The sequence below is a fragment of the Sarcophilus harrisii genome, chromosome 5 (assembly GCF_902635505.1).
Source record: "Sarcophilus harrisii chromosome 5, mSarHar1.11, whole genome shotgun sequence".
Classification (NCBI taxonomy): domain Eukaryota; kingdom Metazoa; phylum Chordata; class Mammalia; order Dasyuromorphia; family Dasyuridae; genus Sarcophilus; species Sarcophilus harrisii.
In genome coordinates this window covers 10,651,938-10,679,563 of record NC_045430.1, presented here as the reverse complement: position 1 = coordinate 10,679,563, position 27,626 = coordinate 10,651,938, and the positions used below count along the sequence as shown (strand labels likewise).

The window sequence follows — 27,626 nt, the reverse complement described above, 5'->3', positions numbered from 1 at the left end:
GCTCAGAGTCCCCCAGTCCCACCATAGTGTTAGAGAAATGAGGGGGATGGTGCAAGTAACGGACACTAACTCAGCTCCTGCTCTTGTCTCTCTAAGGGCCAGCAGCAGGCCCCTCAAGTTCAGCCACCTGGCATGGTGCCCTCTGCACCCCAGGGAATGGGTTCTGGACCCCCCACAGCTGATCCTGAGAAGAGGAAGCTCATTCAACAGCAACTTGTTCTTCTCTTGCATGCCCACAAGTGTCAGCGGCGCGAGCAAGCCAACGGGGAAGTGCGCCAGTGTAACCTTCCCCACTGTCGCACAATGAAGAATGTCCTCAACCACATGACACATTGCCAGGCTGGCAAGTCCTGCCAGGGTAAGTAGAGTGGGTGCTTAGGTATTATCCAGAGCAATCAGTAGATGAGATCGGGGGCCCTTTCCAGGCCACACTGCCAGCCATACAGCTCCTGTTGGACCTGTGGGGTCTCTTGGTAAAGGAGCTGCGTGGAGAGCAAGGGAAGCGGGTATCAGGGCTGCAGTGGGTACCCAGGGGGAAGGGAGCTTTGTTGGCACAAGGAATGGCAGCTTTGGGGGTGGGCAGACTCACTGGTGACCCGGGAAAAGCAGAGAAGCCTTCTGTGGTCCTGAGGTTAGCTAGCCCCTCGGCAATGCCATCCTTTCACTAATCCCGCTGATATCTAAATATAGCTTACATTACTTAATGTTGCCTCCTCTTTGGCAAAGGACTGTAGCCCCTCTTCTGAGGGGAAAGTGAGTGTGTGTTACTATATTTGTTAACGGGCACACCTACAAGGCAGTAGGGATGGGTTGGGTCCTGCAGTGGGGGCAGGATCTGTGTGGAGAGAAAGTGCTTTCCCCAACCCAGACGGGTTTGGGGGACCGTCCCCTCCTGTGCACACTCCTTATTTGTTAGAGGAGCTGGGTTTTGCTTTGCACAGAGCTGACTCTAGTTCCTATTAAGAGCCTCTCTCCTGGGCTGAGGCATGGACCTCCAAGGTAAGAATTGCTGGCTGAAGCCCTCGGTTTTCGGACAGCCTGCTGCCACTCAGCAAACTTCTTTGGCTTTGCCTTCGAGGCCTGCGCCTCTAGCACAGTTATGACATGCATCTAACAAATTCCAGTTTCTGCTGTGGCCACTTGAGCTTTGTAGACAGAAAGCTAGATAATATTACAGCTTTCTATAAACATTTGCTCAAAAACAGAACATAGGGTCATGGGAGGGGTGGGGGGGAGAGGCAATTGGGGTGAAGTGACTTGCCCAGGGCCACACAGCTAGTAAGTGTGAGGCTGGATTTGAACTCCGGTCCTCCTGACTCCAGGGCCAGTGCTCTATCCACTGTGCCATTTAGCTGCCCTATGGGTCATTATTTGAATAAACCCTATCCGCTAGTTCCAAGAAACTTGTTCCCCAATTTGATTTTTTTTTCCCCCCTCTACCTCTTGATTGAGGTATCATTTGAAAGTCAAATCCAGTGACCAAATTTTAGTTTTGTGTTCACAGGTATTTCTCCAGTGGCTTATCCGGTAAATAGTTTCTAGAATAAGACCATTAAAATTGATAGCTCAGATTTAATCCAACTCATTCATACTTGGTTAGGAATCTACTCACCCACATCCACTCCCAAATTTGACATCCAGCCTCAAATTGAAATCTTGTATTAGAGACCTCAAGGAAGCTTATCCCACCTTTCCCAGAATGATTCTAAGTTGATAGTATTCCCACATGGTTGGGAGGTGTGGTGGGGTGGAGACCAGAGGGACTCATATCATCAGCTTTCTACCCAAGGCTGGGGAAGTGATTGCTAATCCAGGGTTTTCTGCCTCTGCATCTCCTACCCCATTGCTCCCAATGCTTTCTTCTTGAGGCAAGTCTTCCATTTTACTCAGAACCCTGAGATCTCCTAAGGCCCACTTGTAGCCCAAGTGACCATCCTGGTCACACTGCCAGATAGCCAGAATCATTCATGTCCATCCTTCTAGTGCCTAGAAGCAAAGAGCAGACTCCATGACTGTGCCATCCTCTGTAGAATGAGGTCTGGTCTGCTTGGGTACTGAGATCCTTTCCCATTCCATCTATGATTTTTACTATAGTGTCCGTGTGCAAAAATCCCTTGATTATTATTCATATTAACAACCCACCCAACTTTCCTCAATCCAGTTCTTCAGCTTTAAATCTAAGTTTGAATGTTGCTGTTGTTTATTAATTTTAATTTTGTTAGCTGAACTAATTTCAATAGCAAGGAAAAAGCCATATGCTTTCTTTTGCACAATTGGTGTATGCAAGACAGTGACCAGCATTGCCCATTTGTTTCCTGAGTCTCAGTTTGCTAGACATGTTCCAGTCAGGTGCCTGCTCCATTTTGAATAGCCATAATAAATGAAAATTGTTCCATAGGTCAGTTTCCCATTGGCCTTTTAATTGACATCTCTTCTCTTTCTGGTCCCAATTCTGTCATTCAGTGACTTGGGCATCTGTGTCACCTAACACCGTAACATATTTGATCCATTCTTTCAGCTACGTCATTGATAAGCCTATTGAAGTGACTGTCATGGTCCTTGATCGGAGACTTTAACTCTAGTGATCTACTGGTCCATCACTTGAATTGGATTTTTGGGCTTCTGAATTCTTCTAATCCACTTCTGTCTGCTTCACAAATATATTGCTCTTCTGGACTCAGAGCCAGGATGGGCAAGAGATGAGACTGGTCCAGCAGGCATGATTCATGCTTACCTCTGCTTGACTAAACATTTTCTCAGGGCACCCAAAGTATCCCTTTAATTTGCTCAGCATTTATTCAGTTCTTGTGTGCCTCATGGTTACTGGTCATTGGAGGATGATACCAAGTGGAGAAGAGACTTACACACATAAAATAAGCCATGGAGATGGGGGAGCATGGGAGATGGTTTTACATAACCATTTAGTTGTGTAAAACAAGGGTGATCCAGGGTGCTGGTCACAAAGAGGGCAAGTATTTGGCAGATGGGCACAAATGGGTGATGATGAATTGGTCCTTGGATGCCAGAAAGAGCAGCTTAGAACTTAGTCTCTATTCTCCTCAAGCCTTTCCCTTCTAGTGTAGACCCTTGGGGTGCTCAGGAAGCCATTGAAGATGAGTACATAGAGATGGAGACGTCAGAGGCTGGGGAAAGCTTTGGTAGTAGTTGGATGGAGGTGTCCACGGAGTGGGAGGAAAGTGAGCAGTGGGGGTGAGCACCTGGAGTTCAGGGGCAACCTGCAGGAAGAGCCTGCCAAGGAAGAGTGGGAATCTAAGCAGCCAGCCAGAGGAGAGACCCAGCCTTGCTGCATGTCCCTGTGCCTAGGTTATAGGGGAGGTTGGGAGTGTCCATCCCTTCTGTGAGTAAGGAGGGAGAACAGAGCAGAGGGCAAGGACCCACTGATGCTGACTCCAGAGCAGATCCTGAGGTCTCTGGCTCTGTGCTTTCTGGTCAGTCCTCCCCATGCACCTCTTCCTCCTCTCTCTCCCCCCCCCCAACTCCCTTTTATAAAAGCCCTCCTACTTGTCCTTCTCAAGCACTGCCATAGCCTCCACAAGTCTTCCCTCCTCACTCCCCAAAATGTCTCCTTTACATGCCTGCTTAGTTCCTGGCATATGGTTTCTGGTTAAAAAATCGTCAATTTTTCCATAAGTTTAATAGAGGAAAAAAAGTTAAATTGCAGTTGCATGTTATTCCATAATGAGGTAGAAGTGGATTACAAGAGGAGGAAGTAGAGGTATCTGGAGTTACAAGCAAAGCAAGGGGAAAACAGGATTGTCATTGGGTGGGATGACCTTTGTGGCAGGAGTGGAGATCTGGTTGTGTTTGTAAACCACCTGGACCTTGGCAGGAAAGGCGAATTGGTAAGAAGTGATGTACCCAGAGCTCTGATGGAGAGAGAGCTCAGAGGTGGGGTCTGCACCAACAACTCATCTCCAAGGGGCCCTCACAGTGTGGGCAGGACAGCGAAACATTTTTTAATTGTGTTTTTAATTGGGATTATGGAATTAAGGGTTTTCAGTCCTTTAGTCCAGCTCCGACATGGGGACAGCTGCCATTTGGGGGCCCCTGGGCATCCCACTAGGGACAAGACTAACAATCCTGACAGCCACCACCGGCCTCTGATGTTGCCTTTAAGCTGAGTGTCCCTCACATCACTGGTGCGTCCTCATGGGGCAAGGTCTCCAGCTCTTTGTGCTTTAACGCTTATAAAAACCTTCTGACTCTACTCACTACACACGTACAAACAAAAAGCCATTGCATGCTTGCACAGCTGACGCTAAACCCCCTCCCCCCCAAAAAAATGAGCTTTGAATTTCAAAATTTGTGCCTCTAGTTCTCACCTCTTTCCTCCTTACACTCTTCTCATCCTCTCTTCTTTTTCCTTCCATCTCCTTCTTTCTCTCTTAACCCCTCATGGGTTGTGGTCAGTATAGACAGGTTGCTGGGTCTGCAGCTTTCGCACCCTCATCACCACTTAAACTTCTGGGTCTGGTTTTTTGTGTTTCGAGTATACCTTGGTTTCTGAAAACTGCACGGTATTCCATTGCTCCACTGAAGGCTGAGGACTAGTGATCAGAGACTGGTAGTTCTTCAACCATTATTGGATATGTGGATTGCATTCTAGAGGGTGCTTTTTTCCCCCGGTTTTCTTTGGGAATTCTTTGGCTATTCTAGGGCTGCTCAACCAGTCCTCTGGTGTTTTCTTTGTGCTTGTTTCTTCCTTAGTTTTGATCGAGTTGCCTATACAGCTGCATCTTTATGGTTAGCCAGAATTCCCCTTTGCCTTTGCATTGCAGTGGTATTTAAGACACTCTCTCTCTGTCCAAGGATGCATCTGTTATTTCCCTTTCTTAAGGTGATTCAATGATGTCATGATAACTTGGTTTATTAAGATTTGTCAGTAATCATTTCCTTCTTACTGGTTAACATCAGGGTCAGAATAGCTCCTCCTTTCTTCATTTCTTCTACTCTTTGGAGAATAAATTGGGGAAACAGCAATCTGGATGTTGACTTGATCCAGAGGTTTCAGTGATGTTTATTGTCACTGCTGGAAAAAGAGGTGTCGTGTGTTCAGAGTGAAAATTTTGGTATGCACCAACTTTCAGAATATCACACCTTCCTGGCTTAGTTTTTCTCAGATGAATTTCTTATCAAGAGACAGTAAACCAAAAGTATGGTCATCCTTATTGCATATTCTGGTGAAATGAAAGTTAAAATAAATATGACCTCCCTTGCTTCTCAGGAGAATCAGACATTTGACTTTGGCCATTGTAGTATTAGAGGCTAGACTTTCAATAAGCCAAAGAAAGTTGGTGATCTTTAGTAGGTGCTTAGTAACTGTCTGGGGTGACATATGCATAGAGCGAGAGAGAGAGAGAGAATCCTTTTGTTTGTCTGATCCCAGTCTGAAACAAGTGAGCAGGGTCCCTCAAGTTGTGATGTCTTCTTGTACCAACCCTTAGTGAATAAATGAAGTCTGACAATTTGCTCTATATACAGTTGTATGGGAGATCCAAGGAATAGATGATGAATTGTGAACAACAGAACACCATATAGAAAAGAATGTTAATCCTATACCATATACCTTCCTTGTAGACTTTCAGAACTGCAGTTCAAATTGAATACATGAAGGGATTTTGGCAAGCCTGAGGGAGAACCTTTGAGGCCATATGAAGGTGGGGGTACTATTTAGGAGCCTGAGAGGAAAAATAGAGTTGGGACTTGATGGCTGAGGATCTGGAGAACCTTTTCAAATTCCAAAAGCATTGTCTGCTGCTTTAAAAACCCTTTTTATCTGTCAACCAGCAGGAGCACTTGTTGGGTGCTTTTCCCCCCCTTTCTCCTTTTCTCTAATAAGATTCATGTAATAGACCTGAAAATAGGGAGATCACTGTGTCCTAAGGATCAAGGCCTTCGCTTTTATGCTGTCCTTAGAGTATAAGGATTTGAGGGAGTTTCTTGTCTCCAATTTTTGCTTTTCTGTAGCTGGAGAAGAAAACCTCTCTTGAGAGGTTGGTTGAGTCAGGTTTGTATGATTGCCTACATTGGTTACAGGCTTTGGATGTTTGTGGAGTAGATGACAGATACCCTTCTTTATAGGCATGAAGTTACCATGTTGCTTGACTTGATCTTTGCTTACTACACAAAAGAACCAGCAGACATTTTTTATTTTAAAAAAATCTTCCTTCCTTTCCACTTCTTCCCTTTAGTGGCACATTGTGCTTCTTCAAGACAAATCATCTCACACTGGAAGAATTGCACAAGGCACGACTGTCCTGTGTGTTTGCCCCTCAAAAATGCTGGGGATAAAAGAAATCAACAATGTAAGCCATCCGTCTCACTGCTTTTGTTCTTTATTATATAGTTTTTCATGAAATCTAATGTGGAATTCAGGAGTCCAGATGTTTAAATTGTGAAGTCTTGTGCACAGTTGAAGAAAGGAAAGTGTCTTCTTTTCTAGGTTTCAACCGTCCTTTTCTTTCATATTTCTGAACACTATGAAGTTGATAATTCTTGTTGGCACCAGAATAAACAAAATTCGGAATCCTTATATTTTTCCCAAGTTAAATAACGGGTTTGGTTCTCAAATCTAATATTCTATAAAATTGGAAAATAGAGAAGAGGCTGTTGAATAGAACAAGACAGGATACCTTTCTTTTAGAACATTTAAATTGCAAATCCACCAAGGGCACACTTAGGTCCTGCCCTTCCCACTGTCAGTCTTTTATTATAAGTCTATCCTTGAGGTACACGATATTTTTGGTTCAATTCAAAGTCCTGAGAAAAAACAGACAATTACTGTGTAGTTTGCAGATCCCCATGTGGGTGCTCATAGTATTGTCTGTTATGTCCACTTAGAAATAGCGTTCATGAGAGGTGAGGTTTTTGAAGACCTTTTTCCATTTTAAAAGTCTAATCAAGTGGAAGTGCCCAAATTTTATTGGTCCTCCGTCACTTTTTATCTGTGAGGCTACATGACAGTGGATAGAAAACTGGGCTTAGAGCCAGGAAGATCTGAGTTCAAATCCTTCCTTTGACACCAGCGGAACCTCAGTGTTCTCCTTGGCCAATAACACCTCGGGGTGCTTAGGTCCCTTTCAGCAGTGTTGGAGATCACTAGCGGGCCCCTCCCCCTGACACATATGTACACTCCACACACACACACAAACTTATACATTTACACACACACATATACCCCCATACACACACAGATTTGGTGACCACAAAGCATCAAGGTCCCAGTCACTCGTTTAATGTCATTTTGATCTGCCAGCAGACCAGAGGCTGATTTTCTATTTATCCATTATCAGTTCTTTAGACCCCCAAACTCATGCTTTTGGGGGGAGGGAAGGAAGGTAGGGGAGGTTGGCAGACTTTGTGTTTTTCTTTTTACTTTTGAAAGAATTGAAGGTGGAATACACTGGCTATTTGGTCCTAACTACGACTTCCTTATGATATTTTAACATGTTCTACTTCCTTCCTTAGCAATATTGACCGGCGCTTCAGTGGGCATTGGAAATGCTGGTTCTGTAGGGGTGGGTCAGCAAAGTACTCCCAGCCTAAACCCTCCCAGTCAGATTGATCCCAGCTCCATAGAGCGGGCGTATGCAGCTCTTGGCCTAACTTATCAAGGAAACCAGATGCAGACTCAGCCGCAAGCTCCAGTGAAGAACCAGCAGCCAGGGCAGCCAGCCCAGGGCATGCGCCCCATGAACGCCTTGAGTAAGTGCACCCCTCCTTCCTTCGACCAGTCTTTTCAAATGCCTGGTGCCATGGTCTTACATGTAACACCTCTGTCATTGTTAGGTTTTTGTGTAGCCTAGTTAAATACTTGTTGGAATACATAGATTTACAAAGCTATTGTGATAGACATGGGGTCAGAGAATGGGGCAGCAGGGGAGTTCATATCCCAAGTGGGCATTAAGATAACCAATGTTATAGTTGACAATTAATTTTTTTTGGGGGGGGGGGGCAAAATTTTTTTATCACCAAAATTTATTACCCCTCTTTTTTTTCTCCTTACCAGAGCAAAATTATTCATTATATGAAAGACTTGTATCACATCCTTGGATTTCCCAACTTTCCTTTTTTGGAAACAAGCTTGTTCTTTGTCTTGTTGCAATGTTTGTTGGGGTTTTTTGGATTAGTTTTGTTTGTTTTTGTTTTGTATTGTTTTGTTTTTCTTTTCTTTTTTTTTCCCTTAAATAAACCGGTGTTGAGCAGGCATTCCATAGTTAACAAGACAAATAACTAGGTTTCATATCCTTTTCTCTCATATTATGTTGCCCTATGTGAACAAACTTAAAAATGCTAGGATGGGCTATTTGACAAACTTGTTATGTCATTACCTTTATTCTAGCAAAACTTGCTTGATTCAGGTAGAAATAATAATTTTCTGGCATTTCTTTTATAGGCCTTTAGGCCACCTTTTAATTATGTCTCCATATGCTGCAAAGGGTTAAGCCATTCTGGCCCTTGGAGGTCCTGACTTTCTCCAGCTGTCACACAGCTAAGACTAGAGGGAAGGTTGGAAATTAACTGGCTTTCCTTCTGCACCAGAATCTGGGAGCTTTTCCCCCCACGGCCATGTTTCCTCAGTAATCCGCTGTTGGTGTGTGTGTGTGTGTTTTGTTTTTTTGTTTGTTTGTTTGTTTTGTTTCGCATTTTTATAAATATTCTGAGAAAGGCTTCCAAGGATTCTCCAGACTGCCAGTGGGGTCTAGGACACAACAGATGAAGAAACTCGTCACTTCCTCATGTATTGTCCAGTGTTGTATTTAAATGGTCTCTAAGGAAGCCTTGGGACCTTTACTCTATACAACCTGCTCTCTCTGACCCTTGTTCATTTTAAGCCTCTCTGAGACCACTGTTTTGTTTAAGATTGGCGTTTATCAACACCTGGTTTCTGCATTTTTATCTGAATTGTCTGCTGATTGCCTAAAATGTAGTTAGTTCCCAGACTATGAATTCTTAAAATCAATTCTTAAATGACACTTCTTGCTGTTGGAATGAACAGTCCTGCCAGGGTGGGAATGAGGACCTTAGAACATAAAGGCAATTGATGCAAGGGTTTGAAGCTTTTCAACAAGCCTGCTATTATGCATACATATATGCTTGCATGCATATGAAACATGAAAAATACAAATTTACTATAATGACTACTTTACTAAGATTCGTGTATTCATTTAAACAGTGGAGATTCCAAAGTACATCTAAAATGGGCTTGGATTTACACAAATCTTCAAGAATGTCAATCAAGGTATCTGAAGCCTAGATTAGATATGTCTCTTTGTCAAATTAATAGAGCTTACCTGAGGAATAATATTAAGGTACCACCCAAAAGCTGAGCCTTTTGTCATTTCCAAAATCATTGTTTAATTTGTCTCTGATTGCCAATCTGCTCCTTCCCCCTTCTACACTCCCACTTTCTTCCATTTCAGTGCTTCCCCAGTTTCAGTCTATACATCCTGTCACGTCCAGGACAAGCATTCTTTCCCTCCTTCTCCCCTTCCTCTTCACAGCTCTGGTTTTTAAGCTGGGGGGAACCCCAGAAGTTGTTTTTCTCATTCAGCAGACTTGGCTTAAGGTCACATAGGTTGTGAACAGTAAAAAGTACTCTAGACAGAGCATTTTTAAAGAACCTGTATCATTCTTCTTCCGCCATCTTAGTTCACCATTCTCATGACTTACCTCACTTTGCCTTTGAGAATTCGTATTCTCTTCCTAACACCCTTAAGACATTTTTCTGTCCCCCTCTTTACTTTAAAAATGTCTTAATCATCATCCCATGGGCCCTCTCCATTGGAGACTGTTCTTTCCCGTTTCTCTGTTCATAATGGCCAAGGAAGAAAGTTGTAATACCCATTGCTTACCTCATTGTCTCCTTGTCTTCTTAAACTTTTGGTCCTTAATCCCCATTCCTTCTTTGCCCATCACATCTAGTTATTACATTATCTTCTCACTCTCAATGCTATCTTCTCATCTTCTTTATTACTTCTGTGATGACTTAAGCACCTAGTCTAGTTCTTGGCTTTTCCACTCCTGCCATGTTATTGGAAAGTTTCTTTAATCATGTTGAAATATTGATTCCCTTGTTCTATCTTCCTCCACATCAGCTGCATATTGGCAAGCTTTTCATGTATCTTACATGGTACCATCATCTACCCCGAGTGACCATTTTTGTTCCTTGCCAAGGTTTTGTGATCCTGATTTGATTGTCCTTTTACCTGCCTAGCTGCTCTACCCACATTACTTTATTGCTTCATCATACACATCAGGTCCTTTAATTTTAGAATGATCCACTTCTCAGCTTTCATTAGAAAAAACAATCCACATTGACACCAAACCCAACTTCAGTTTTATATTACCAGCTGCCAATTGGGCATTTCAAATGGAATGTTCCAAAGACCTTTTGATATCTAAAATTGAACTCATTTTCTGCCCTTCCATCCTTCCAATGTCTCAGGTTCGTTCTATGTAAATTAGCCGATTCTCCTCAAAGTGCTTCTTTCCAAGCACCCAATACACCTGTTATTTCTTTTTTCCTCCATTCCCACCTATTACCTAGTCATGTCTGTAACATGTCTCTCTGATGATGCTGCCACCTCAGTGTGGTGGTGATGGGGACAGTCTCCTGGTGTCTTCAGGCTTCCAGTCCTTCTAATATTGTTTAAGGTCTGCTTTTCAGACTTTAAGGAAGACTCGGCTAATTCTGGTGGTTTCTGGTTGACTCAGGCACAAAATGAATTATTTTAAGTTTTTAAAGTCCTGTATTACCAATATTTCTAGCCTTATTAGACATTGCTTCTTTCTCAGACTCTGCTTTCTTTCCAAATTGGCCATTTTTCTGTGTCTTGTCCCCGTGCCTTTGTCGTGGTTCTCCCCCATACCTGGAATGCATTACTTCTCTTCCTTTATGACATTGTATTCTGCATGGAGCTTTTCCTGGTCCCACTCCCAAATTACCTTCAAATGTTTACCTATTTGAATTTATACTTCTGCTGCATATTTTCCTATGTTCTTGTTAACTTCCTTTGTTATAACATAAGCTCTTCACAAATAGAGGTTGTTTAATTTTTGTGCTTAGATCCAACTAGTGTACATGGACACTTAATAAGATACTTGTTAATAGGTTGGTAGGGCTGGACTTAGTGAGGTACCCATAAAGATCTGGACCCATAAAGGTACCCACCCATCACAGGAAAGAGAGTAGCAAGCCAAAGAAATCTGCTTTAGGCTGTGTAGCTATTCCTAGGTAAAGAACAAGTCCAATGGGGTTTCCCTATCCATTCTGTGGAGTCCAAGAGGTTTATTGTATGGCTATAAAGTGTATGTCGGAAGTATCTGATTTTTATTCTTCTCAGCAAAGCTCTTAACTCCTAGAGTCATTTTTACTCATCAAGTTCTCACTCATTTGTTCTTTCTCCCCAATTCTTATTCTATATACTCTGTCCTTTCAGATTTCTTGAGCTTGAAGGGAATGATTTCCCATTGATTGTTGGGGTGGTTTTTTTTGTTTTGTTTTGTTTTGTTTTGTTTTGTTTTGGTGAACCTCATTGTACACAATTTAAAACTTAAATTTAAAAATTTAAATTTAAAATTTAAAATATATCACTTGTCTTGCTTGTTTTATTGGCTTTCTGGCTTTGAAAAGACCCACTAGAGGCTGTCGATAGTATGCCAGAGGGCAATCTACCCTACCCCTTTTGATACTGCTTCTTTTGCCTGAGAACAAAACTGTTTAAAGACACTGGCCTTTTTTTCCCCCCAAAAGTGAGCTCGATTTGTAGTTATTTCCAGTGAGCACTATTGGATTATGGGTAAGCGTGTCCCTTCTTCAAAGAAATAGCCATGTATGCTGAGAAAGGGTTTAGAGAAGGACTAGATGACCAAATAGAGGGGGGAAAAGTTAAAATTGAACCGGTTGAGTTTTAGTGAAATATTTTTAAGGCAATGTTCCTACAATCTTTGAAGCATTAATGTAATGATTCCTGAAGCAGTTTTAAATTATGTTATGTTGACTTATTTATTAGGTGCCAGTCCTATGGGTGTGAATGGAGGTGTAGGGGTTCAACCATCTAGTTTGCTTCCTGACGCAATGATACATTCAACCATGAATTCCCAAAAGTAAGTTCATAATCTGTTCCTAATATTTGGTTTATAAGTGGTTTGTTGTTTATTGATTCTTTTGTTCATTTCTGCGGAGTTCCTTGGACTTGAAGACTCTATCTGTTGAGGTAAGTCATTATTAGATTAGGAGTTGTTAAAAGATCTAGTTCAACCTAGACCCTGGGGAATTGGAATGACAAAGCTACTTTCCTGGCGTACCTGTATCTTGCTGAATATTTTGCATCACCTTGTTTAGTGACAAATAAGCAGGGGTTCACTTATTTGTTAAAAATGTGGTGAAGCACTGCTTTCTAGCTCAAAATTTGAGGAGGTTGGATTTTTGTTTTGTTTTTTTTAAGAAGAGAAAATCTAATTGTGTTGTATGAATTATAGCAATCACCAGGAGAGTTCTTTATCTCAAATAGTGTCTTTTCCTATTCCTTCTCCTTAATGTAAACTGTTATATTGATTTTTTTCTTATAGCCCAATGATGAATGAAAATGCTGGTGTTGCCAACCTGGGGGCTCTGCCAGCAGCCAACCAGCCAGCTAACGCTGGAATCCGGAAGCAGTGGCATGAAGATATTACCCAGGATCTTCGGAATCATCTTGTTCATAAACTGTAAGTTGATGGGAGCATCAGCTACCTGACTGAGCACGTGCTCGTCGCCTCAGTCCAGCTCTGCTGCTCTCCCAACTATTTTGGGACCTCTCCTTTGGCCCTATTTCTCTTCCTTGATCTTTTGTAATACCATTGTATTGTCTTGTGCTGCTCACCTTATCTACCAGTCTATAGCTGCTTCAGCCAAAAAAAAGCCTGATTGGTGCATTTCCTTCATCTCTCGTCCTTTCCTGCCACAAAGAAAACAGTATCAGAGGAAGAAGAAGAATTGTATTATTTCCGTTAAGCTCTGTATGTGTGTGTCTGCGCATTTTGAAAATGCTGGATTGATATTCTACTGGTGTACTCTGTATTTTAAGGTGGTAGGTGGTACATTGGGTAGGGTGCCAGCTTTAGTCAGGAAAAATAACCTAAGTTCATAGCCAGCTTCAGATAATATCTTTGATCCTGGCCAAGTCAGTTTCCTATTTCTGCCCTCAGTGTCCAAGCCATATTCCCAACCCCGGATCCTGCTGCTCTCAAAGACAGGCGGATGGAGAACCTGGTTGCTTACGCTCGGAAAGTGGAGGGAGACATGTATGAATCTGCAAATAGTCGGGTGAGTCTCCCACCTCCGGCCATTGAGTCCCTCCTCCCTGTTATGGGGGACTTGCTTTTTGTGGAGTGTTATCTAAAGATGCATCTCTTTCTGCATAAAGCAGATGCATTTTCTGTTAGCACTTTGGTGTGTTTTCAGGTGCTGTAAATCCCACGTGGAAGATGGAGCTACTTTACAAAGCCCCAAATTTAGATACAAATATATGCATTGTAAAACCAATTACTAAGTGTTTTCCATTTTGGTGGAAAAACTGCACCCACCCACTGCTAAACTCCTACCCTTGGCCTGTGTCAGCCTCTCTCGCCAGATCTAATAATTCTCTATTCAGTCTATTTTTCCATTTCCCCACTGGCACTGAATAATGTTCTCTTTTTCTTTCTCAAACGATGAAAAGGCTGAGTACTATCACCTTCTTGCTGAAAAGATCTACAAGATTCAGAAAGAACTAGAGGAGAAACGCCGTACTAGGCTCCAGAAACAGAACCTGATGCCTACTGGTCCCGGCCTAGCGCCTCCTTCCATGAGTCAGGGGCCCAGCCTGGGGCCCCCACCGCCCACCATGGCTGCCAGTGAGTGCTTCTCTGGGGTCATGTTTGACTTTTTGGGTGGGCATGCCTTAAGTTGGAAGGTCATTTGTGCTACTACAAAACAACTATAACAACCGATGACTGCCTATAAAGCTGTGTCTGTACCTTCTGGCAAGTGAGAAGAGAACTCATCATTTTTAATAGCTCCTGAAATAGAATAATCTGGGGTCAGAGAAGGGATGCAATAGGGAAGTTGGATGAACTGAGGATGAATTGAAGCTGTTTTGGGCACAGCCGTCTTGAGATGATGTCCCCTGTTGAGTTGAAGCTACACTCTTGGAGGTCAAGAAGGAGCATAGGATGGTACATGGTAACGTCCACAGGCCATGGCAGAGAATTGGGGGAGGACAATTAAGGCTCATACCCAAGTGGTGAGTCAACCTCTCCCCATCCCCCCCAGGAGGGTAATTGGGAAAGGATAAGACAAGATGAGAGTTAACTTTTGGATATAGTGAATATCAGTATAGATATGTGGAAAATGCAAGACTTGAAACACCACCAAAGTGATGAAGGCTGACTAAGTTGGTCTGAGAATCACTGGTGTCCATGGGAACTGATGAATCCATTAAGGGAGCAGAGAGGACGTCCGGCCTTAGCAAGCAGGATTTAAATGCATATCTACCAAAAGGACCAGAGCCAGAAGGGTCAGGCAGGGAGGGGAGACCAGAATGGAACTGGCACAAGAGAGTGGTTGAGGGGATCAGAGGCTACAGGCAGATTCACAAGAGGAAACCTGAGAAAACACCACTAGATTAGACACCATAAATAACTTGGGAGACTTTAGAGAGAACAGGAGGGGAGTGCAAGTGGAGACACCCAGTCTATATGTAAACTCATTAAATTAGCCTTGAAAAATGGAGCCCTCAGTGAAAGGCAGCAGAGAGGGTAGTGATCTAGAGGAGATGGGGTGGAATGGAATTGCTTTTGTGTAGATAGAAGAATGAGACAAGACAAAGAGATGGGTCACATTTTCAGGGTAGATCTCAATACCTTCTGGGCAAGGAGCTCAGCTGAGAACATAGGGATGCTGCTGGTTCACTAAATGGTCAAGGTGATAATGAAAATGCAGGGATCACATCCTAGAAAAGGATTGAGTTGTCAGGTATTGGAGATCAGGGTGTGGACACATTATGGGAGTTAAAAAGTAGCAAAGGAAAAAGTGAAAGGAAATTTGTAAGGCATGAAATAAGTAATCTTAAGGTCTTGGGGGAAGGGGATGATATGTGTGTGTTGTGGGGAATAAGAATAGAGGGAATGTTTGTTCATTGAGGAATGATTTCAGATTGGCTTTCATTTCAGCCAGGAAGTTTCATAAATGATCAGGATAGGGGTGGAGGCAGCACATTCATTACCAATGAATTAAAATGTACTGAGAAATGGAAGACTAGTTGTGGTTTTGCCCATTGTAGTAAGGTCAGATAGCTTTGTGGACAAAATGGGGGGAAAACATGATGAAATTACTTTGATTTAAAGATCTGTGAAAAATCAAAATTCTTTTAATATATTGATGGTGCCCTGGAAGATAATCTGAAGTGGCTTTCCACAGGTCTCTTGGATAAAGACAAAGAAGTCCATCCCCATAGGAAAGCTAGCTGCTATTTTGTTGTTTAGCTGTTACAACAAACCTTGAATTGAATTTGGGTTATATCCTGGAATTAAACAAGTTTTACATGGGTAAATGAGATTGTAAACTTAAAACATTAATCAGCAAACCATACTTAACAATAGCAATGCACACTACCTACTTTTGTCTGACCCACAAGTCATATACATTAAAAAAAAAACACAAAACTTTTATTGTCAAGCTAAGAGGGGCACATGCAAAATCCTGTCAATCCCTCCCTTAACAATTGTGCTGGTTAGGACAGTTAATATGAAAATAGGGATTTAAAAAAAAAAAAAAGTTTTGGTAGCCATTTAAAAAAAAAAAAAAACAATTGGAAAATCCAGTCAACCCTCCTCAGTAATTATAGGCTCAGTTTTCAATACAGCAGCACAGATACAATGTCCAGTTCCAGAGAAGAAATGACACTTATATTCCGTAGTCATGAAAGCATAATTTGTGTGTTATTGAGTTCTTGTCATTTTGTCCCATTTTAAAGAAAATCATTTGAAAATTGGAGAGAAAAGTAGCCTGGAGGTTCGACAAACTATGACACAATTCTGAGGATGGTTATCCTGGAAGATATAAGGCAAATAGTAGCTCTTTCCCAGTATTGAAGGGTCTGGGGAGAGGGAGGATGGGGAAAGTTTCCTTCTCATAATAGGAAATTCAGGCTGAGATATACTCAGTTTTGCAGAGAAGGGTTGCTTTATTTGAGGGGGATTTAGGTGAAATGAGTATGTAGCTATTTTATATTCATTTTAATTTTTATTGTTTCCTTTGGTTTATGCTTGTTATTAATCTGTGCTGGTTCCATAAATTTTATGAAGGGATTTTTTTTTTTTTTTTTGCTGAGGCAGTTGGAGTTAAGTAATTTGCCCCAGGGTCACACAGTTAAGAAGTGTCTGAGACCAGATTTGAACTCAGATCCCTCTGACTTTTGTATGGTGCTCTATCCATTACACCATCTAGCTGCCCCAAGGCAACTACCTTTTGATTAGAATGTGAAAACACATGAAATTAACAGTGATCTAATAAATTATGCATATTCTAACTAGGCAGTGATCCCACTAGGAGACCTTTTTGGGGCCAGTTAGGTAACATAGTTCATAAACACTAGGCTGGGAATCAGAAAGACTCGTCTCCCCAATTTCAAAATCGGCCTCAGACACTGATCAAGTCACTTAATCCCGTTTGCCTTCTTTTCCTCATCTTTAAAATGTCCTGTAGAAGAAAGTCCAAACCACTCTAGTGTCTTTGCCAAAGAAAGCTCCAAATAGTAGAGGAAAAGAGGACAGGACTAAAATGAGTGACTAATTGAAAAATAAGTCCTGGCTTATTCTCCCACTCCTGCCCTCTCTATCTCTTTCCCTTCCCTCCCCACCCCCATACATACACACTGTATAGTATTATAATTACTCTCTTGAAAGAAATGACCGAGTCAGTTTCAGGAAACAGCTTGTTAAATTGGGCCGGGCAGTACCACCTGAGACCAAAGGTTTGGGTTAACAGAGCACCTAGAAGACTTTTAGTCTTCAAAAAAAAAAAAAAAAAAAGGAAATTTTTTTATTTTCACTTTTCAGTGGAAGGTGTTTGCTAATCTGGGCTCTCTTCTCCCTCAGATGGTCCTTTGCCAGACCCAACCATGATCCGTGCCAATGTTCCGACCCAGATGATGCCTCGGATGCCTCCCCAGACAGGTATGTCACCCACAGTGGTCTTAATGATTAGAAACCCCTGACTGCACACACCTCAAGCTCTTGAAATCTGAGCAAGTCCTCCTCCCAATGAAGGGCCATTCCACTTACCAGAATTACACATTGTAAAATGTCTTCTTAGGGCAGCCCAATGGCACCACCGACAGAGATGGGAGGACCCGAGTTCAAATTTAACACTTATTAGCTGTATTACAACAACCTCCCCCCAATGTCCTCTCAACCAGTTATAGAGCATCAATTCCTGTGCAAATTTCCTTGTTCTTTAGAAGCAGAGAGAACATTTTGTTCTTTGAAAAGTTCCTGTGATTATGTGGCTCCTTAGTCACCCTCACTCAGACTCAGTCTGTCTCTTTAAGCAGGAATGAATCAGTTTGGCCAGATGAACATGCAGCTGCCCTCTCTTGGACCCAGACAGACGCCTCCTCTTCAGCACCCTGGACAGCTCAGCCAGGCAGGGCCCATGAACCAGGTCCGATTGGAGTCCTCCTTCCCTTCTCCTCACCCCCCACCTCCCCACGCCTTGGTGGTGATCATCAGCACAACTTCCAGATGGTTGGGTGGGACCTTCTGCCTGATAGTCTTTCCTTTAAACATGGGGTCACACTTTGGGGAGAGAACCGAAGGGGCAAGCATAGGGTCATGTACCAAAATGTAGGTAGTCGTCCCCCACAAAAGGGAGGATCAAAGTGGGGCCATCCCTGGCTGTAGTGTGTACAAAGGCATGGAGGTGCGTATGGAGGCATTCTTGGCTTCTGCCTGTGGGACAGAAAGGTTATCACTGATTTAGTCTATTGACCTGCCTCATGTGTTTGTAAGTATATGTCATGTTAGAAGGGAGAAACTGTGGTGCCGTACCTAGTGCTGCTGAATCCTTGGCAGATTTGCTCTCCCTTCCGTTATCACTTTTGACCTTCAAGGAAGTATTTCCTACCTTCTCTTTTCACCAGGCCAATAACATGGATCATACATTGATGAAGATTGATTATTGGGATAGACAGTTGGGAGTGATAGGTGTATTGATAGGCCTTTGAGACAGCAGTTGGGCATAGACTCCTCTTTATTGTCATCACTTTCCCCTTAGCTGTCCCCCTCCTTTCTCTTAATTCCTATTTTCCCAAAACCTTACATAGTTGAAACTGTTAATTATCTCTACTGGTTGACATTTATCCTTTCCTTGATCACCCTTTTTAGGGAGTGGAAATGGGGCAGCTCATTTTGTTCTTAAAGAGTTGTATTTATTCATTAAATCCATTTTGCCCCCTGGGCCCAACTGGGAAAATTCCAATATCATGATGATCATTTTCCTAAGCTAAACCTTCTTAATTCTGGCCACATATGCTTATGGCATCATCTCATTCTGGGGCTGTGTGCTCTTTTGCAGTCTCTTGCCTTTGCTTCACGGATGCAACAGCCAGGAGTTGGTCAGCCTTCCAGCCAGAACCAATTCCTTCAACAGAATCAGTTTTCTGCTTCCTCTCAAGGACTGAATGCTGCAAATATGCCTATGGCTCAGCCCAACAGCCAGGCACCAGTGTCTCAAGTACGTATAAGGCTTGTTCTGAGTCTGTATTTTCAACTTTCAGGGGAGCATTTGCTCATCTGATTGGGAAACCCATTATGTATTGTAGATGTTGTCTAGGGAGAACACCTTTTGTCTCCCCCCCCCCCCCTTGGTAAATTTCACTGGGTATAACAAAATCTTTTTTTTTATGTATTTTTTATATATAATTTATTTACAAAGCATGTGCATGGGTAATTTTTCCAACATTGACCCTTGCAAAATCTTTTGTTGATTTTACAAAATCCTACAAATTGCCCCTAGCTGGCAGGTACATGTTAAATATGTTAAAATACATGTTAAATCCAGTATGTGTATACATATTTATGCAGTTATCTTGCTGCACAAGAAAAATCAGATCAAGAAGAAAGGAAAAGGAAAAACTGAGAAAGAAAACAATGCAAGCAAGTAACAACAGAGAGAATGAGAGTGCTTATGTGGTGATCCATACTCTGTTCCCAAGGTTCTCTCTCTGGGTGTAGATGGCTCTCTTCATCACTGAATAAGTGAATCCTCTCATTGTAGAAGAGAGCCACATCTATCAAAATTGATCATCATATAGTCTTGTTTGACTATAACAAAGTCTTTACCATCTCATTTTAAACTTGCTTAATTCAGGTAGAAGTGTTCCTTATGTGAACTTGTAAAATGGATATATATTTTTTGAAATAGGCACAGATGTCCAGTTCTTCCTGTCCGGTGAATTCTCCTGCAATGGCTCCTGGTTCTCAGGGGAACCACATTCACTGCCCCCCTCTCCCTCAACCCTCGCTGCATCGGAATTCACCTTCTCCGGTCCCCAGTCGGACTCCTACACCACATCATACTCCCCCAGGCATGGGGTCCCAGCAGCCTCCAGCTCCAGTAGCCTCAGCCCCTGCTCCAACACCCCCAGCAATGAACTCTGGACCACAGCCCCCTGCTCTCCACCCTACTCCAAGACAGACGCCCACACCTCCTCAGGCACAGCTTCCTCCCCAAGTACAGCCTCCACTTCCTGCTGTTCCTTCAGTTGAGCCACCCCAGCAACAACCCCTCTCCCAGCAGAGCGCCACACCATCGGTGCCCACCCCAACGGCCCCACTACCTCCTCAACAGCCAACAACTCCAGTATGTACAAAACTGACATTTCTCTCTTCTCTGCCTAGCATGCTCACTGACAAGTAGATTGTTGTGGGTGCCCTTAGATGCGCAGCCATTTAGTACATTTGGTGGTAAACAGAAAAGTCAGGAATGTCTTCAGTCCTTGTGCTGAAGGGAATGTCCCTTCTGTGCTGCTCCTGCCACTGTGCCCAGGAGAATCAGAGGGGTGCAGCAAGGACATTGATTAGGAAAGCCACTGGCCAAATGACTTGGGAAAGAGTCATTCCAGCCCACTAATCTAGGGTTTCTCCTGATGCAATTCCTTAATGTCATGGGGTATAGAATGTTGGGGAGAAGAAAGCATAAAGAGATGGAGAGATTTTAGAAAGACTTGAATATAAATCAGTTTCAGACATTTAATAACTGTGTGATGTTCGACGGATAACCTAGGCAACCTTTGTCTGCCTAGATTTCCTAATTTGTAAGATGGGGATAATAATACCTCTAGAGCTTGTTGGGAGGATCCATGAATATATCAAAGGTGTATAGTGCTTAACACATAGTAGCTACTATCGAAATGATCCCATGTATTTAATGGATCTAAAACATCCTAGCGTCCTTTTTTTATAGTTGTAGAAATCCAGTTTTCCTATTACTAGTTGAATCACTCCACTTTGAAACTGTGTGACAGATGTTTCCTGAAGAGGAGAAGGGAGAGCAGAGCAGCCGTAGCCTTTGTTGAATAGTGAAACTAGGCTAGGGGGGAGAGGCTATGTGTAGGAAGGGAAGGGGTCTTCATCTCCAAAAACAGGGGGAAGGACCTTTGTACACATGTAGGTCATCCTGGGCTTGAAGCTTTGGCCCCTCCTAGGGAAGCCATTTCACTGGGGAGAGATTGGATTATTTGCTTTTTTTCCCTCATAGATTTAGAAGTTCTTTCAGGAGCTTTTCTTTTGACTCTGGCATATTTTGCACTTGGCACATTATCTTAAATTGTGTACTAGATACTTGGTACTTGGAGAAAAAATAAACAGATATTTGCAAGTCTTGGATGTCTACCCTTTTTTTTAAAATGGTAAATTAAAACACCTGAGTGGTACAGTGAGACAAGTTTAAAAGTATAATAGAAATTGCACTGAATTGGCCAAAGTTGAAACTTCAAGCCCCAGACAAGTGTTCTCCACGTACATTTCCCATATAATTTGGGCCCTTTGCTTTGTCTGTAGCTTTCCCAGCCTGCTGTGAGCATCGAAGGACAGGTATCAAACCCCCCATCAACTAGTAGCACGGAAGTGAATTCCCAGACCGCTCCTGAGCAGCAACCTTCTCAGGACCTTAAGATTGGCTCCAAAATGGAGGAGGATCCATCAGAACCCGGAGACCCCCAGCCAGAGGATAAACCAGAGGTAAGAGCAGTGAATCATGGCTCATGAGTTGATCATCTCTTTAGAACAAAAATAAATGTAATGAAAAGCATTTGACAAACCAGCATTTTTAGACTGTAGTTCTGATTGTTTGTATCTCACAAAGTAAACTCCATGATGATGTCTCCTCCTTAGCAAATACAGGATTCTCTAGGACAAAATTTTGCTTATCTTTCAGGTCAAAGCAGTGGCTGCTACGGAAGATAGTAAGCTAGAAGCCATGGACACAGAAGAGAAACCCAGAGAAGTGAAGATGGAAGTGAAGGAGGAAGAAGAGCAGCCAAACACTCCAGCCACTCAGTCTTCTCCAGCCCCAGGACAGTCAAAGAAAAAAAGTAAGTCTAGGTCAGCTTCTCCCTTGTGGAAAATGGAGAGGAAGGGGCAAGCTGGTCTGGAGTGGCCTGAGGGCCTGCAGAGGCCCACCACTCATATCTCCCTCCTTCCCTTTCTACATTGGCTCCTTACTGCTGCTGTTGTCCCCTGTCTCTCTCTTCTCTTCCCCCCCCCCCCCCCCCCCCCCCCCCCCCCAATTTTGTCGGCATGCTTCATTTGAAAAAACTTGAGGATTTCCTTTTTTGTCTTTACATTTTAGTAGATTCATAAGCCATTTCCAAGGTTTCCTAAGACTTTCTCTAGTTTATGGCATCTATTAATAAAAATATTATTTGAACACTCTGGACTTGTTTTGATAACTCCTGCTTTTGCAGACACATCTCCTGATTCAGAGCAGTTCTAACTACTTCATCACAGATGGGATTGACCTAATTCAAGTGTCTTGGAGACCCTTCTATGTAGCGTTGCCTAAAGCTAACTAACTCCTCACCCTCAGGGAGAGATTGCTTTAGTGGTCATTTCCTTACATTAGATGTGGGCTGTGTTAGAGAAGAGGAGAGAGGGAAGTTGAAGGGGCTTGTTTTTGATTTGTGCACATTTTCTAAGTGCTCTCACTTAGATAATAAATGTGTGCATATCTGCACTTAATTATTTTCATTTAAATTTTTTATTGAAGTTTTCAAGCCAGAAGAATTACGTCAGGCACTTATGCCAACACTGGAGGCCCTTTACCGTCAGGATCCAGAATCCCTACCCTTCCGGCAACCTGTTGACCCCCAGCTTCTAGGAATCCCGGTACGTATGTGACTTTGCCTTCCCATTAGCTACACTCCTATCTTTGTTTTGTTTTGGTTTTTTATTATCCTTTTATTTACAGGTTATATGTATGGGTAACTTTACAGCATTAACAATTGCCAAACCTCTTGTTCCAATTTTTCACCTCTTACCCCCCACCCCCTCCCCCAGATGGCAGGATGACCAGTAGATGTTAAGTACATTAAAATATAAATTAGATACACAATAAGTGTACATGACCAACCCGTTATTTTGCTGTACAGAAAGAATCTGACTCTGAAATATTATACAATTAGCTTGTGAAGGAAATCAAAAATGTAGGTGGGCATAAATATAGGGATTGGGAATTCAATGTAATGGTTTTTAGTCATCTCCCAGAGTTCTTTCTCTGTGTGTAGCTGGTTCAGTTCATTACTGCTCCATTGGAAATGATTTGGTTGATCTTGTTGCTGAGGATGGCCAGGTCCATCAGAACTGGTCATCATCTAGTATTGTTGTTGAAGTATATAATGATCTCCTGGTCCTGCTCGTTTCACTCGGCATCAGTTCGTCTAAGTCTCTCCAGGCCTTTCTGAAATCATCCTCCTGGTCATTTCTTACAGAACAATAATATTCCATATTATTCATATACCACAATTTATTCAGCCGTTCTCCAACTGATGGGCATCTACTCCATTTCCAGTTTCTAGCCACTACAAAGCCACAGTACTATCTTTGAACTATGGTACTATTATAAGATTTTTAATTTAAATTTATTTTTTTATATAACCCATCTCTGGTGTGCCATAATTTGAGGAATTAGTCATTATATGCCCAATGAATATATGCTGTGTTTTAAATATTTCTTGTAGCTTTGAAAATCCATGCATTTGGCCAGAAGTGATAATGAGGCAAAAAACATTAGATAGTAAGGAGACATCAAAAGGGACAGTGCTGTCCCAAGAAAATAAGGTAGTTGAGTCATGTTTTGTTCGTCTGGGAGTTCAGGATCCATACTTGGCTGCAGGTAGAACAGGAAAATGCATCTGCAGCTCTTGCCTGGAAAGTCTTTAATAGCTATAGAGTAAGATACAGCTCCAATCACTTTGCTGCCTTTAGAGTTTTATTCTCTTAGAATGAAGACAGATAAGCGATCCACTATCCCCTTGTTCCTTGGATTTGTCCTATAAGTCTCTGAATAATGATGCCTTCTGTCTGTTGTGTCTTACTAGGATTATTTTGATATCGTGAAGAGTCCAATGGATCTCTCTACCATTAAAAGGAAATTAGACACTGGACAGTACCAAGAGCCCTGGCAGTATGTGGATGACATATGGCTTATGTTCAACAATGCCTGGCTCTATAACCGAAAGACATCGAGAGTTTACAAGTACTGCTCCAAACTGGCCGAGGTCTTTGAGCAGGAAATTGATCCTGTCATGCAGAGCCTTGGCTATTGCTGTGGCAGAAAGGTGAGAAATGGACTCTTCCCCCAGAGGGTTGGGGGGAGAGATCTCTTCTGGCCCCATGCTCCCCGTGAATGTGTCTCAGATGGTTGGGCACTTGTGAGGATAGCCGAGATTAGGATGATTTGTGGTGTTGCTGCCGTTATTACTGCATCCTATTAAATTAGTAATAGCTTTCCCTCACTGTACTGTACCATACTGACTAAATCAGAAACTTGCTGTGTGCTGTTTTTTATATATAATTTTTTTTTAAGAAAAAGCTTTTTCTTAAATGTAGAATATAACGAACAGGAGAAGAGAAATTAGAATTATGAGCTTGGTGGGTAGAAGGGCCTTTAAAAGGATCTTTATTTGTCAGTTAACTGTTCTTGTGGCTTGTCATTCAAACCTTTGCAATGTGTCCCATTTCCCTTGCAGTTGGAGTTTTCACCCCAAACACTTTGTTGCTATGGCAAACAGTTGTGCACAATCCCTCGAGATGCCACTTACTACAGTTACCAAAACAGGTAAGCCTGCCCCCAGAGAGGCCTTCTAGACATTCAGGAAAGTGTGGGTTCAGTACTCTTAGAAAAGAATTGGGGGCAGCTAGAAAGCACAGTGAATAAGAGAACCGGCCCTGATATCAGGAGCATCTGAGTTCAAATCTAGCTTCAGGAACAGTTCCTAGCTAGGTGACCTTGGCCAAGCCATGGCACTCCAATTGCCTTGTTCCTCCTTACCCCCAAAAAAGAAACAAACAAAAAAAGAAAACAAAGAAAAGAATTGTTCCCTCCTGGGTTTCCAGGGTTATTGTGTCCTAGAACTCAGGGATAGGAGAGGATAGACCTACGAGAGATCTTTGGTTCTGGCCCTGTTCTTTCTAAGTTAAGATCCAAAGAGAGGGCAAAGGAATTTAGTGGTTGAGGTGATATTAGAATGAGAACTGTTCTCCTGTATTCTGAAAGGTCCAATGCCTGTTCTGTTACTCTGGCTCTCCACTGGGATTCTGCATTGGACTTTGCAGATTGAACTAGAATTCTGCATTAAAGCGGATTTCTTCCTGAACTTTTTAACCAGTCAGCCAGATTTTCCTCTCCTTTTAAATAATTACTGGAGACTTAGTGAAGTCGATCCCACACTCATTCTTATGTTCTCTGTGACACTTATGTTACTAGCTCACAAGAAGGCAGGCAGCTCTGCTCTGTTCATAGAGAGGTTTATTGCAGTGAGGTCCATGATAAGTTCTTGATATCCAGATAAACTTACAAGCCTCTTGCCATAGCCAGCCATCAGCAAGTGTCCCTTATCCGTAGTAATTGTATGGTCTGCCTTTTCAGGAACCAGCATATAGTATAACTGTGCTCACTGTATTCTCTTTCATGCTGGCATGCCGTGATATGTAATGGCAATCCTGAATAAACGAATTTAAATGAAAGAACATTTTTGTAGTGATGCCCCTTGGTACCAAGGCCCTTCTGATTTTGAAAAATGATTGCTTTAGTATTTTTTTTAAAGTTCAGCACACTCTCATTAACCTTTTGCTGGTAGTTGAAGCTCCATTGATTACATTTAGTGAAATTTTTAAGGATAGAATAACTGAAAGTTCTTAGGAACAATAGTTGGCATGAAGCATTTCCTGTTGTCCTGTTCTTCCCCACCCTTGCCCTCCAATATGTTGTCTTGACATGCCATTTTGGTTTCTAAATTCCAGCCCATTTGGAAGTTGTGTGTGTGAGTCTGCATGCAGGTGCACAACTCTCCCGGGGCTTGGTCTCCACCCTATTTCAGTAAAGGATTCACCCAATAGTCAGCTTCCCACCCCCAACTTGGAGAAGGTCAGATTGACTGTTTCCCATGGTGACCTCTCAGGATCTTTACAGGAGTGTTAGAGGAAAGTAGGATCGCCCTGCTTAAGGGAAGGACACAGGAGTATTTCTCCCCCTTCCCTTCCTCAATTGGATCCTTTGCTTCAAGTGGCATGGAGGGTGTGGGTTGACTTAATAGGAATTTCTTTGGTTTGATTTGCTGCTTGGGGAATACCATTTGAGAGATTGAATGCTAATCTGTGCTTTGCCTTGGCTTTCTGCTATGTGTTGTCTTGTCTGGCCCTGTGTTGTCCGTTGTCCCGCGATCCCACGTTTCTGTTTTGTTTTGAGTACGTGTGTACTTGTGTGTTGTTTTTTTTTTTTTTTTTCTCCATGCTTGTCGTTGTCTGCACTTGGCTCTGATTGCAAAAACCAACCCAAACCCAAACCCAAACCCAAACTGTGGGTGCCCATGTACCTCCATCATTGACTGTCCTTGTCGCCGTTGATGACCTGCTCTCTGCTCCTGTCCCCCTCCTTGGCCTGCTGTGATTGGTGGCGTCGTTGCGTGGCTTGGGCTGTGTTGGGTGACCGGAACAGTTCACCCCAGTATGGCCTTCTTGCCGACAGGTATCATTTCTGTGAGAAGTGTTTCAATGAAATCCAGGGCGAGAGCGTATCTCTGGGGGATGATCCATCCCAGCCTCAAACGTAAGTATCTGTGGCTTAGGATTGGTGTCTGAATGTTTCACTTGGAAAAGCGTTGTCATCTCACCTAGTTTATTTGAAAACAATCATCCCTTTTAGTCCTGTCTGTCAGTATCATAAATACGTGTTGAGACCAGTGTGTAAGTTGTACAAGTTACGTTCCTAAAAGGACACCTGAAAATGGCTTTTTCCTTCCTGACAAAGTCCCTTCAGGTTACAAACGCAGCCTCTTGTCTTTCCCCTAACTGACCATTTGTGGCTTTATAGTTGGCACGTGTATTGTAGCAGAGCCCCTTTATTAATTCTGTTTGCTGGACAGAACTGGCAGCTCACCACCTCTGCTTTTTCATTTGGGGAGCACTCTCTGAGATTAAAGTAATGTGCTTGTGCAGTGCTTGGCTCTCTTTCCCATTTACAGATAGAGAAATGGAGACTGGAGGGAGATGACTTGCCCATTATTCTAAAATATCCAAGCAGAGGGTAGCGTTGACCCCCCCTCACTATCAGAAAATGACTTTTGCTTTCCTAGTCTTAGGAGTTATTCTCTAGCATACCTGGAAGAAATACCTGGGATAGCCACCCCTGAGCTCAGACCTCTCTTGTTGAAAGCTTATCTTGGAAACAAGTGTAGTCTGACCTATCTCTAAGAAACTCCAGCTAGATCAGAAAAGTAATTTCTTTGAGACATGGACTCAAATAGATGGGAAAGAGGATGACCTCTTAAGTAGGGGCCATTGCTAACACCTTCAGAGGTTTGATCCAAATCACACAGTTCTAGTCAAGAGGCTTGGATAACCAGAGCAAACTGAAACTAAAGTTTTGAGCAAGATTGAACTTACTCCATGTCAGGTCCACAAATTGTATTCAGAATAGACCACTGCAGGGACCAAGTGAACATCACTATAATGCTTTGAGCCCAATGAATGTTGTTAAGAGGAACAAAGTCTAAGGCAAAATCTATCATGAACCTTCAGTAATTGTTGGGATAAGTGCTGTAAATGTGAAGTGATTCTTCTACTCCCAAAAATCCCATGAGGAGACCTAATGGTACATCGTGGGAAGAGAGGACTTATTTACCTTGCTTTGAGAGATTGGTCATTGTGGTCCTTTGAAGATGGACCTGACAGGATGAGTGAGTATGAATGTCTTGAGAAGTGGTTTTACAGGCCCAAAGTAACTCTCATCATGTGGGATCCATTTTCTTATTTATTAATACAATCTTAAATGTTTATGAGCATAACTTGCTTGTTTCTGTGAC

The 27,626-nt window shown here is 42.6% G+C and overlaps 1 protein-coding gene across 3 annotated transcripts in view; it reads left to right on the top strand.

Annotated features, from left to right (window-relative positions):
• Positions 1-27,626, top strand: part of EP300 (E1A binding protein p300) — a 76,469-nt gene that overhangs the window by 36,383 nt on the left and 12,460 nt on the right. Inside the window, exons 4-20 of one of the 3 annotated variants that reach the window (XM_031938296.1) lie at positions 241-358; positions 6,213-6,326; positions 7,489-7,725; positions 12,036-12,129; positions 12,595-12,732; positions 13,213-13,330; positions 13,725-13,899; positions 17,143-17,220; positions 17,598-17,707; positions 18,620-18,778; positions 19,469-19,906; positions 21,106-21,285; positions 21,482-21,638; positions 22,313-22,431; positions 23,643-23,882; positions 24,294-24,382; positions 26,291-26,371. In XM_031938296.1, the coding sequence (XP_031794156.1) occupies positions 241-358; positions 6,213-6,326; positions 7,489-7,725; positions 12,036-12,129; positions 12,595-12,732; positions 13,213-13,330; positions 13,725-13,899; positions 17,143-17,220; positions 17,598-17,707; positions 18,620-18,778; positions 19,469-19,906; positions 21,106-21,285; positions 21,482-21,638; positions 22,313-22,431; positions 23,643-23,882; positions 24,294-24,382; positions 26,291-26,371 (2,645 nt within the window). Of the gene's footprint in view, positions 1-96; positions 359-6,212; positions 6,327-7,488; positions 7,726-12,035; positions 12,130-12,594; positions 12,733-13,212; positions 13,331-13,724; positions 13,900-17,142; positions 17,221-17,597; positions 17,708-18,619; positions 18,779-19,468; positions 19,907-21,105; positions 21,286-21,481; positions 21,639-22,312; positions 22,432-23,642; positions 23,883-24,293; positions 24,383-26,290; positions 26,372-27,626 lie in introns of all 3 variants that reach the window. The other 2 variants (XM_031938294.1, XM_031938295.1) reach the window with 2 other exon arrangements.